A 12423-nucleotide genomic window follows, 5' to 3' on the forward strand; every position below is an offset into this window, starting at 1 on the left:
GGGCAGGGAGGCAGGGACAGCAGGGGACGAGCCACCTTCCAGAGCCCTTTCGTGCTTGGCGGCACAGAGCAGAGGCCTGGGAGGCGTTCGATGGCCCGGGGCCAGGAGATAAGCTGCTGCTGGCCGAAAGCGGGGACAGAAGAGATTATTTATATCAGATCCTGTTCGCTCGGGCTCCCTGCCCCTGCTCGCTCTTTGCTGCAGGTGCGAGTGGGATCGTTACGCCTCTTAAAGGCACCTAAGGGGAGAACGACGGTGCCAGGCCAGGCAGGGAGCCAGGCTCAGCACACCCCCTTGGCAGAGGTGTCCTGGGCATGAAGGGAGATGGGGTGTGGGAAAGCTGAGCCCTGTCCTCATTGCCCCACTGAGTCTGCAGCTGGGCTGGCCCTACCAAGAGAGCGTTGTCTGCCCTCCCCGAACCGTCTTCCGAGCAGAGGACTAGGGGGGATCCCATGCTCTGCATCGCTCCCCCTACACGACCCCCCTGCCCGATCGAATCCTGCCGGAGCAGCACAGCTGCAGCCGCGGCAGGCACCTGGCCAAGGGATTAGAGAGATCATCTACCCAGCCTGACATCCACCACCTCCACCCCTGACCCCGACACACGGCCAGGGCAGGTTGAAGGGCCCACTCATCCGCCCAGACTCATGCCATGGGGCCCTTGCCAAGTCCTCTTGAGAGCCGAAGGGCCCTGTTGGCTCATAAGCCTTCCCTGCCACTAACTGCATTGGGCTTTCCCCTCCCCTGGCCTGTCTTTGAAAAGCCAGAAACGGAGGCCTGGCTGCCCCCTCCGCTACAGACTCCCAGGGTGACCTCGGGCAAGTCACTTGATGCAGTTCTGCAATGTCTGTGCAACTCTGTCCAAGGGAGTTAGCACAGTGCATTAGCCTGGGACATATGCCATGCCACGGTAGCTAACATGGGCAGGCCTAGCCCTGGGACGTACCCTCACACCCACAGGCAGGGTTTGCAGTCCTACCTTGCCTGTGCCATCTGCTTCCCCCCCAAGCAAGCACTGTGCCCAGCCCCTGAGCCCCGTCCTACGGAGCTCCTGGCAGGTGCAGGGGTCTCGTCACACACCTCTTCTTGCAGGATCCGAGTCCTGGGGGCTGCCCGTGTACAACAGGGGCTCCGGACACAGCCACAAACTAATAAAACCTGATCACGGAAAGGTCTCTGGACTTTCTCTCTGCGCGAGCAGCAGCAAGGGAGCTCCTTCCAGCCCAGAGACGGTGGAAAAAGCAAGAACAAACAGCTCGGGTATTTTGCTCTGCTCTCCCTCCTGCGGCTCAACAGCATCAATTAACCAGCGCGCACGATCCCCACGGCGGGGCTGACATCAGAGGCGGTGGCGGGTGCGTAAACAAAGTCACGGTCGCTCGATGGGAGCCGAGATGACAGACGCTGTTCTTATTTACCAGGAAAGAAATGGCTCGTTTCATCTGCATTCCCAGCTCCAGCCCCTGGGGAACGGGGCTGCTGCGCCCAGGGAGCTTTAGCAAAGGCAGGGGCAGGAGGTCGGCGACACGAAGCCCTTCTCACTTGCGAGCTCCCGATGCACATCAGTGATCCCGCTTGCGAGCGGGCGTCTCCAGCTGTGGGATGGAGCTGGCCAGCACGTCAGGGGTGGGTTGTCACACGTGTCCAGTGCAGCCCCAGCCCAAAGCACGACTGCTACCCAGGATGAGGACCCAGGCCAGCCTGAGTGCCGAGATCTTGCTACCCAGAGAATCATAGAAAATGAGGATTGAAGGGAGCTCAGGAGGTCACGTCTAGTCCAAGCCCCAGCTCCAAACAGGACCAGCCCCAGCTAGATCACCCCATCCAAGGCTTTGTCGAGCTGGGACTTAAAAACCTCCGTGGACCGACCTGCACGGATGCTGCAGAACGGCATCAAGTGACTTGCCCGAGGTCACACTGGGGGTCTGTGGCAGAGGGGACAGCCAGGCCTCAGTCTCTGGCTTTTTAAACCTATGGGTGGCCCCAGCTTTCAGAAGTGGCTTCCCCTGGAGTTTGGGTGGAGTAAGCTACTCCGAAAAATCTGCCCCGGGGTCAATTCGATTGTAGCCACAATTAGTGGCCGCCCCTGCAAGTTTAGACCCCGCTATTCTCTCTTTCTCCATCACCTCGAGGGATCCCCTGGGACTGCCAGCCTTAGTTCCCATCTGCCTCCCCTTGGCTTGCCATTTATTTCCCTACCCAGATACTTCTGCAGCGCAGCGCCACTGCTGCCATCCATGCCTCAGGGGGGTATTTCCACAGGAGTTGCTTATCTCGGATGCACGCTGCTCAGAGTGGGTTTTGGAGCTGGCAAAGATCATTTAAGGCTGCTCAGATCATTTATCACCACATTTGCCAGTGAAATCTCCATCTCTGGAAGCTTTTAAGGCCCAGCTTGACAAAGACTTGGCTGAGATGGTCTAGTTGGGGCTGGTCCTGCTTGGAGCAGGGTTTTGAACTAGATGCGACCTCCTGAGCTCCCTTCACCCTTCGTTTTCTATGATCCTGTGGTTTGCTGGGAGTGCCCCAGTGCTCTCCTGCTGCCCCACAGCCCTGGCCAGGCCCTGATGGCTCCTAGATCATGTCTTTTGTTGGCTCCATTGTCTTTTCCAGGTCAGTAGGTCAATGAGGGATTGCACTGCAATACAACCCTGCCGACTTCCCCTGCAATGATAACACAATGATTTGATTGCCTTGGAGAAGCACCCAGGGACCCCCATCCTGGAGCTGGACTCCACTGGGCTAAGAAGTGCTCAGTTAGCAGAACAAAAAAGAGGGTCCTTACCTCAAAAGCCTACAACCTAGGGGGCCAGCGTCTCAGCTGGGACCTGTCTATGAATCTGTGCCCCTCTAGACACCACCAGCATAAGCCAAGGGAGACAGCGGCAAAGTTGAACGCACACGACTTTACTCTGCACGCCAGGGGCCGCAGTCAGCTCTGTGCTGATGACTCTGTGCCTGCATCAACAGGCGCTTATGAAAAAAAAAAAGGAGGCGACTCATATTTTGTATTATTAGGAGGGGAAATTGGGAGGCGAGTTTCTGGAGAGACTGGATCTGGTGCAGAAAGTTGCTTGCGAGAGGAGCGCTGCTCCCCTGGCGTCGGAGAGGACATGTCCGAGGAGAAGGGGCTGCAGGACAGCCCTCTCGCCTGGCTCTGGGGGCTTTGGGAAGGGTGTCAGGGACCCACGGGGAGCACGAGAGCATCCTGCAATTTCAAAACCCAATGGTCTGCACTTGGGCTCTCAGTTGCTGTCCCAACGCCGCAGGCCAGCAGTGCATAGCCCTTCCCAGAGCCAAGCTGCAGCTCCTGGACGAGGCACCTGGAGGAGCCCGTTGTTTCAATCGTGCTGCTGACAGCCCAGCGTTGGTGCCCCGTATGGGGGCTGCACGGGGACCCTTCCCCGTGGTGACGTGCTGCTGCAGGTAAGACCTCCAAATGCACGTGTGTGACCAAGAAGCCCGAGTCTTGCTGAGAGCCCAGGGAAAATGTTATACTGGGGGAGTAATCGTGGTTTCATTGGACTCAGTGGGGGCTTTGCCTTTGGAGCTGGGATGCCACCCTGTCTTCAGCACATCGCTTCCTCCATGCAAGCGGCCAGGCTAAACTCTGCCCTTCCTGACAGCCCTGCCACCTTATCCAAGGGCTCCAGACGGGAAACGTTAATGGGCCTGAAGACAAGCATCCTGTTGCAACCTGGTCTGGGAGCTCCAGGCTGCCTGGCACGGCGAGTCGTGGGCACACGTGACAGGAGCTTTTTCCTCATTGCTTGTATTTACCCACCATCAGGGAGCCATCCTGCGACGCAGGCGGCCCCTGCACAGAGCACCCCCCGGCCAGGGGATGAGCGGCGGTGGAAGTCAGCGAGGACAACCCCCAGGAGGTCAGACTGTCAGAAGTCATGCAGCAATGTTCCCCTGCCCCCCAAGCAGCCAAGAGAGGAAAAACCCCTACACCTGGATGCAAGGCCAGTGAATTAATGACCAGATCCCCCCACCCCAGGGCCTGATCTCTATTTGCAACACGCTGCCCTAAGCTTCGGGACGCCAGCTGAGAGCAGGGACGCTGGAGCCGAGTTCACCCCGCGTCCTGGGGGAGGCCGATCTTTCTCCAGCTGCCTCCCGAGTACTAGCCGGGACGAACAGCCCCGGTGCTCCTGGCTCCGACACAGCCGAGGACTCATTTGCAAGGCAATGGGAAGGGAAAACAAATGCAAGCATGCAACGGAGGACACTCACCTGCCTTCAGCCCCCAGGGCCCAGCAGCCTGATATCCGGACCCCCGCGTACGTCGGGGGGCTGCTCATCTCGCCCTGCCTCAGAAGAACCAGGCGGTCCCGGGTGCAGGAGTTTCAGGCGCGGCGCGGTCTGCGGGTCGCCGTCTCATCCCCGCCTGCGAGGCACTAACGTTGCAGCAGGGCTGCCACGTGGGCGAAGGGACCGGGTCAACCCGGGCCATGCGGAGGGCCGGTCCCTACGGGCAGGGAGGCTGGAGGGGGGCGTGCGGCATGGCTGGCTGCTGGGACCTGGCGTGCGAGTGCAGGGCTGAGAACTGAGCGAGGAGTGAAAGAGCAAACGGGAGGTGCGCGGCGGTGTCCCGGAGCAGCCGACAGGCATAAGAGGATAACCGAACCCAGAGATTATGCTCATTACCTGATATTAATAGCACTGACTTTGCGAGCGGTGGCGACACCTCTTCCCGCCGCTGCAAAGACAAACATGCCCGGGGCCCTCACCTGCTTCTGACAGTCAGAGCCCGGCTTGCTGGGGGCAGCACAGGGGACAGCCCCGCGGCCTGGGTAAGTGATGGGATGACCCCTCGGCCTAAGCCACTCCATGTGCTTGGTCAGAGGGGTGTAGAGCCGGGATGGTGGGGTAAGCTGGGAAAAAGGGGTTGGGAAGGGGAAATGCAGTCACACGGGGTGGAAAAAGTGCAGTCACCGAGCAGGTCCGTGTCCCGCGAGGATCTCACGTGATGCATCCTCCGTCGGGGGAGCGTGGCTCCGAACGGGACCCGCGGGGATGGAAGGGAGCGGCCCCGTGCTAAGCAGCCAGGTGCCGAAGGCATTGCTGCTCCTTCCGGGACCCGGAGAGGGGGTGCAGGGCTCTTCTCCTGGCTTGCACCCAGGGCTGCAGCCATCTACCCACTCCCATTCCCTGTGCGCCCTTCGCTGCAGGGCTCCCTGGAGGGCAGCGTGGCAGCCCCCAGCCTCCTCCGGCTCTGGCATAAACAAGTCCCTGAAACCCAACACCCCCATCACGGGCAAGCAGGCAACTAAGAATAACGCGCCCAGCGCAGAGGGCCCCTGCATTCTGCACTCTCAGCCCTTCGGGTGCCAGGCACTGCATTGCGCTCCCTCCTGCTGCTGTGCTTTCCAGCCGCTTCTCCCCACAAAGGGAGGAGGTGCCCGCAGGGGATGGGGCAGGAGCTTGGCAGCTGCAGGAAGAGCCCCGGTGCCAATGCCCCAGGCTGCTTGTGATGAGCAGCCAGGGAATTTGCAAAGCAAATGCACAGAGCAAGGGGGAAAGGGCGGAGAGGGCAAGGCGCTGCGTGGGTAGCATCACGGATGCACTGGCACAGCAAGCCTGGCAGGGCAAAGGTACTCAGGAGGCAGAGGGGCCTGTGTACAGCACAGAGCACCTGTAAGATCAAACAGCCGGGCGCTCACATCGTCCCACACCAGCCGCTGTCTGTGCGATGCCCCCCAGAAATACTGGTGACGGGTCCCTCAGCTAAGCAAAAAGGGCCGGGTTTGAATGAAGAGAGGAGAGAGCAAGCCTGGCTGACACCAGCACAGATCAGGGAACGGCGGGCGCGCTTCACCCATCCCCGGGCGATAGGCACGACCCATGCAACAAACCTGCAAGGAGCTTCCCAGCTGCCCCACAAGCCCAATCAACCAGTGCCAGGCTCCACTGAGCACTTCAGCCTTGACCCGATGGGACCAAGCCCCCGCGACCGCCCTAGAGGGAGCTGCTCTTTCCATCCAGCTCCAGCGTCTGATTGATGCTGCTGGAGTTTGAATCGGGGGAATCTCAGACCTTTGCCAAGTGCAACTCCTGGGACCCGGGAAGAGAGCGGAGAGCAGCAGCTTGAGACAGCTGGGCAGGACAAAAAAAGGTGCCCGGACCCCTTGAAGCAGCCCTAAGTGCAACGACGGGATGTGCCCAGGACACTTCATGCAGGTACCTGGGCAGAGATACACGGCACCAGAGCCACCGGAGCCTGTCCTGTGTTCCTGGGTGAGCCCTCGGACAGCTGGTTTCCAGACCATCCCCATGCACCACAGCAGATAACAGTGACCGTGCGATGGGCTGTGAGAAGAGATCTGGGGAGACCAGAGTGCAGGCAGGTGGGGTTTGCCCCCGACGCACCTAGGAGGTGAACCGTGCCCTGTGTTGCAGAGGAAAGAGCGCTGCGGTGCTGTACAGCGCCTAGCACAGCCGGCAACCAGATCCTGACTGGGGCCCTGGCGTCTAGGATAGCAAATGGCAACAACAGATGTGCCACGCTGATGGGATGCAGGAGGGACAGCAAAGGGCTGCTTCGTGCCGGCGTCCTGTCCCGAGACACTGGGCCGGGAGCAGCCACGATCCCTCCTGAGATGCAGGCTCTGAAAGCCAAGCGCCGGAGCCCACCTGCCTCCCGGTTTTGTATTGTATTTTTTTATTTTTAAGGAAAATGTTTCGTGTGCCAGGTCCAAATTCCTTCAACTGTTCAAGAACCACTTGTGGCCCGACTACCGGCAAGTATCCTCCACCCTAAACTTCCCAGCCTGGGGCTTCAGCGACTTCCAAATCTTTTGGTAGGCATCCTACATGCAGGCCCAAGGGGTTTGGGTGCCCCCGAAATTTCGCTTGCCTTCAGCCGTATGGATGCAGGAGCGAACTAGGGAGGATTCGGATGCTATGTCACTATGTGCGCTAGAGCCGAAAGACCAAGCCCTCTTGAAACGGGGCTACTCAGGGGAGTAAGACGAGCAGGAGATGGGGGCAGAGGACTCTGGGGTCGGCAGGCGATGTGCATTTAGGAGCAGCAGCCGGGTGGACCTACGGCAGCGTTACCCCAGACCATGACGGCTGAGCCCTTGCACTGCAACAGTGCTGGAGACGGGGACTTCTGGAGGAAGAGGAGCACTGCCCGGCAGTAAAACGACCTGCTGCAACGGAGACGTGAAGGCAACGCCGACGGCGCATCCCCCACCCGGCGCGCTGTCCCGAGCCTTTACCCCCAAGCACCCACAGCAATTAGAGGCTGGCGCGCCGGCTTCAAAGGCTGCTCAGAGGAACTTTGTCGATGCCGGACTCGTATTTTCCACTCCCCCTTCTGCGTCAGGCCCTTTCAGGCGTTTAAAAATAAACCCTGGCCTCAAAGGCTTCTATTCTTTCTTCTTCGCGAGAACAGGCAGGAGGCAGCGTCCTAACGAGCCCCCGCCAATGTGGCATTGTTCCCTCTCGCTCGGTCCCCCCTGCCTCTTTCCTGCCTTTGTTTAAACGTCCAGGACATAGGTCTATCGCCCGTTCTCTACCCGCCGGGTTGGCTGTGCTGGGGAGAGATGTTATTTATGGTCTCCAAAAAAAGAAAGAAAAAAAAATAGTCATCTCCCAAGAAAAACCCACAAAGCCCTCGTGGATGGACGGAGGCTGCTCTCTGCAGGCCTTGCCGCCCGCTCTGGGACGCTTCCCTGGGACAGGAGGGCTAGAAAAAACGTGCAAGGCGATACTCCCGTGTGCTCACAAGACTCAGGGAGCCGGGGCCGGGAAAGCAAATGCACACAACACGAGGTGGCCGGAGAGGAACTAGTGAGCAGCAGAGACACGGAGACTCCCTGCATTCGCTTCGTGCTGCAGTTGCCAGGGGCTAGTTATACACTTCAAGGAAACCTTGCTCTGGTTAGGGCCCGACATTGCCGGGGCTCAGACGCAGAGTATCATCTCTCGGTTGCATTATGTCTCTGGCCGAGCTCCCCTGTCCCCGCGTGATCTCTGGTGGCCATTGGACTCAGAGGCCAGGCTTTATGCAGCATCCCCCGGGCTGACTGAGGGGAGGCCGCCCTTCCTTGGAAACGCTCCCGTCTGCTGAGCTTATCCGATCGCTTCCCACGGCCGGGGAGAACTTATCAGGCAGCAGCAGGCTCCGTCTCAGAGCTTTCTTTCTGGCCAGGCTTTAGAAACAGCAGAGAGAAAGGCAGAGAATAAGCCGCAGCTCTCCCACGCTCTCCAAAGGGATGCGCAGACTCGAGGGACGTTCCCCAGAGCACATCTTGCTCCTGGAGATGGGCCTTACCCCCGCACTGGGGAGCCTGCACCTTCCCTCTCACCGTCTCCCTCTATGCGCAGAAGCCCCCGGTCCTGGAGGGGTGCCGGGGAGAGACACCAGCAGCAATCACAGCCTCCAGGCTCTGCTCAGACAGCTGGTCTGCATCCCGGAGACACAAGGACTCAAGAAACACTCACCGGAGTAACCCTGGTCTAACGCCAGTTCTCTGCCCTGCCATTAAAGAAACCACTTTCCCAGCCTCGGACATTTTCTAGGGCAGAGACCCAAGAGGACTGGGCAGAAAGACAGCTCCGGTGTGTGCGCACGGCCACCACAGACAATGAGGGCCGGAAGGGACCTCAGGAGGTCACATCGAGTCCAACCCCCTGTGCAAAGCAGGGCCAGCCCCAATTAGATCATCCCAGCCACGGCTTTGTCTAGCCGGGTCTTCAAAACCTCCAAGTGTGGAGACTGCACCACCTCTCTGGGTAACCTGTTCTGGTGCTTTACTACCCATCTCGTGAAAGTTTTTCCTAATATCCAACCTCAACGTCCCTTGCTGCAGCTTGAGCCCATTGCTCCTTCAGTCATCTGTCCCCACTGAGACCAGCCCAGCTCCGTCCTCTTTGCAACCCCCTGCAGGGAGGTGAAGGCTGCTATTTAATCCCCCTCGGCCTCATTTCCCTCGGCCTCTCCTCACCAGTCACATTGCCCAGCCGTCAGATCTGTGTCCTGCGCCCAGTTCCGCCTTGGAGGGGACTGGTTTCATGCCTGCTCTGAATACATTCGTTAAGGTTGGGCTCCACTCCGCTTGTCCAAACGGGAAGGGCACATTGCAGATTTGGGGCTAGTTATTTACAGGGGCATCACCCGCTCAGTTATCCCAGTGCCGCGGGTGTTGCTGGAGGGTCGGAGAACTGGCACAGGGATGTGCCAGTCTGGTCTTGATCTTGGGAAGGTTCAGGGCACGATAACACTGAGATCTGGGTCTCTCAGCCCAGCCTGGGCATAAAATAGACTGCTGGGGGTGATGAGCTCAGGACAGAGAGGTCAAGGATCTTGCTAGCTTTCCACCTCCTCCTGAGACCAACGCCATGACCAAGCACTGGCCTGTCCAACAGACCCCGGTCTGACCTCACAGCACGGGTGGTTTTCATTCAGACCCTCAATGGTATCTGTCCATCTATGGAAAGAGGGGAGCAGCTGTTGCCTCCTTTCTGGCCTGCCCCAGCTCATCACATCCTTCGCTGTAGCAGATGGAGGGAGGCAGCGGATGGGTGAAGCAAACCCCCTTCTGCACATGCCTCCCTTCCCCTGCCAGATAGCATGGCGTTGCTACGACCTGGTGAAAGCATGCAAAACCCCGCCCGGGCGGTGCTAACCTCTACCGAGAGCACCACCACCGAGGGGGCAAAGCGAGCCAGGGTCCTTTCCTCATCATCCCACTCCCTTGCGGAGATGCTGGGCCCTCCAGAGACACCCGATTTAGGTGTCAAGGGGGTAAAAAGTTACTGCTAAAGTAAGATCAGGCCCTGAATCTGCAGCTGCGACAGCCACAGACAAGTTCAAGGGGTAGCCAACAGCATCCTCTAGCGGGAAATCCCCAGATAATCCATCACAGCGGAAGAGACGCCGGCGACCTCCACTTCCTTGTATAGCAAAACCCAGGCCACGCTGACCCAGCTCAGGAAGGCCAACCTCACGGAAACCGCGGGGTCGAGAGCGTGCGGCTCCGGGGGCGGATCACCTACAGCGACAGGGGCCGTGAAATAGTGCAGGGCTGATGTCCGGCACAGAGATACGGTGCTGCGACCCGCTGAATTGCAAGGGAATTACTCTTCACCCCTGCTAGTGCTGGTACGACGGGGAGCCAGGCCACACACGCACACTGCTCATCTCCCTCGTTAAGTCTTTCAGATGACTGAAAACAAACTTCAGTGTTATAAAACACATAAAAAGTCCTGATCTTTCCCATTTTTGCTGCTGTGTTTTGTGTCAGTTCGGACGACGGCAGCCACAGGGTCCATTACTTCACGGAGTCTGTTACTAGGTTCAAGCCGAGGGGGTTGTAACTCATCCCCTTCCTCTGCTGGACCCCAGGCGTTCCTAATCCCCGTTTTACAAACGACGGAGCCGACGCACAGGACGGCGGAGGCCCATGTTTGCAAACGCAGCTGCCCGAGTCCATATTTAGATGCTGAATTAAGTGGTCTGTTTTGCACTGACTCAAACAGAGCACGGTGCAACGCTGGCACCCCCGAGCGCCCGGCGCTGGAGGCTTGGCTCTCGCCCCCCGGCACCGAGAACCGCGGCATAAAACCCGCCTCGACGCCCAGGGATGTGCTCCGACACAGGACAGGCGTCGTGGACACTTGGCATTGCAGAGTCTTGCAAAGCACCCAGAAAGCCTGGTGCCGGGGCCCAGAGGCGCGAGGCCGACCGGGAACTGAAAGACGTCGCCGCGGAGGCCGTTCCCACTCGGGGCGCCGGGAGGATGACCCGCGCGGGGGCAAGACCCGGACCCCCGTGAAGCCGCAGCAGTTTCCGAGAGGCCGGGGTTGCCCTCCAGAGGACAAGCCGAGAGCAGCCGGCACGCTGCAGACCCCGCACGGTGCCGGCCACCCCCCAGCCAGGCCACGCAGACGGACGGCGTCCCCTCCCTGAACCGGCAAAGCCGCCGGGGACACTACGCCGAATGGGCATGGGCATCACCCAGCGTTTGGAGGCCAGGGGACGAATCCGCGCTTCACCGGGGCTTGCAGACCGCGGACAGGGCCCCGCACGCCGACTCCGGCCGATGGAGAATCCCCAGGTGCAATATAGGGCTCATGACACACACCACAATGGGCTGAAGATGCCGGGTGCACCCCCAAGCTGGTGGGCTGGCTCTGGGGCACCCCCCATGCCCCCCACGTTGGGCACAACCCCCCTCCCCAAAATGCAGCCACCTCTGGGGAGGAGCAGAGCAGCGAGCGCCCCCGCGCGGCCGCCCCCCTCACCTGTCGCCGCCCGCAGCGCCCCCGGCCCCGGCCGCCGCGGCCATGGCTCCATCAGCTGTAGGGCGGTGGCGGGCGCGCGGGGGCGCCTGGGAGTTGGAGTTCGCTCCGCGCCGGCTGCTGTGGAGGGAGGGCGCGAGCGGACTACAGGTACCCGGAAGCGCCGGGCCGCGGGGCACCCTGGGGGCTGTAGTCCAGAGCCAGGCTGGGAGTACATGGGGTGCAGGCACCCCAGCGCCAGGGGTGGGGGTTGCAGGTGTGCAGGGTGGTACTTCAGAGCCAGGCTGGGGGTACAGGGGTGCAGGGGGAGGTACCCAGAGCCAGGGATGGAGGCACAGGGGGTGCACGTACGGGGGGGATAGTGGGGCAGGCACCCCAGCGCCAGGGCTGGGGGCACCTTGGAGCTAGGGCTGGCACACGAGGCAGCAGGCCTGCAGGCCCACGCCGTGCACCTACAGCACTGGTGCTAGGACGGCAGGGCTGGGCAGGTGCTCTGCCCCATTGTCAGGCAGGGGAGATGCTGCCTTGGCGGCGGGCAGGCAATGCCTGTTCGTCCGTCCTTCCCCGCACTCATGAGGCTTGGCAGAGCCCTGCAGCGAGAGGCCGTCACATGAGCGGGGTTATTCTTAGACAGCCGGGTGTGCCTAGCACAGGGGTGTGCGCCGAGCAGGGCCGACCGTGCACATGCACAGCTGAAGCTGGGGTGCCCCCAGGTGCTCGTGGATCCCACGGCCTGACTAGGCCGTTACAGCCACCTACTAAAGGCCAAGGAGTGTCACCCGCAGACGGCTCCCTTGGTCTGAGCCCTCCTCCCGTAGGGTCTCTTCCATGGGGACACAACAGATGCATTAAGCAGGAGAGCACCGTGACACAGGCACGGTCCAGGAACCGGGCCCGAGACACACCTGCTCCCTCCCTTCTCGTCACACAAGGGGCAGCTGCTGAATGAGCCATTAATAGCCTGGGTGGCCGAGAGGGGCAGGGAGGCTGTGTGCAAGGGCTGCCGTGTTCCCGGAGCAGCTGCCGCGCTGACGGGGCATTTGCTTCTGCACATTCCTGGCCCTTCATAGTCACATGCTTCCCCCGTGCCTCCTGCTTTCAGAGAGCCAGGGAGTCTTGGTTCAATGGCTGGAGCTCTGCCCGGCCCCACGCTCACGTAGGCACCCC

General features: G+C 60.5%; 1 protein-coding gene across 3 annotated transcripts in view; it reads right to left on the reverse strand.

The window, feature by feature from the left end:
• Window positions 1–12133, reverse strand: part of UCKL1 (uridine-cytidine kinase 1 like 1) — a 28068-nt gene extending 15935 nt beyond the window's left edge. Inside the window, exon 1 of one of the 3 annotated variants that reach the window (XM_006273060.4) lies at window positions 4240–11092. In XM_006273060.4, coding sequence (XP_006273122.1) covers window positions 4240–4307 — 68 coding nt within the window. In that variant the 5' untranslated portion in view covers window positions 4308–11092. Of the gene's footprint in view, window positions 1–4239; window positions 11100–11259 lie in introns of those variants that run through there. The other 2 variants (XM_059713188.1, XM_059713189.1) reach the window with 2 other exon arrangements.
• Between the last annotated feature and the right edge of the window lie 290 nt (window positions 12134–12423).

This window comes from Alligator mississippiensis, chromosome 9 (assembly GCF_030867095.1).
Source record: "Alligator mississippiensis isolate rAllMis1 chromosome 9, rAllMis1, whole genome shotgun sequence".
NCBI classification, from domain to species: domain Eukaryota; kingdom Metazoa; phylum Chordata; order Crocodylia; family Alligatoridae; genus Alligator; species Alligator mississippiensis.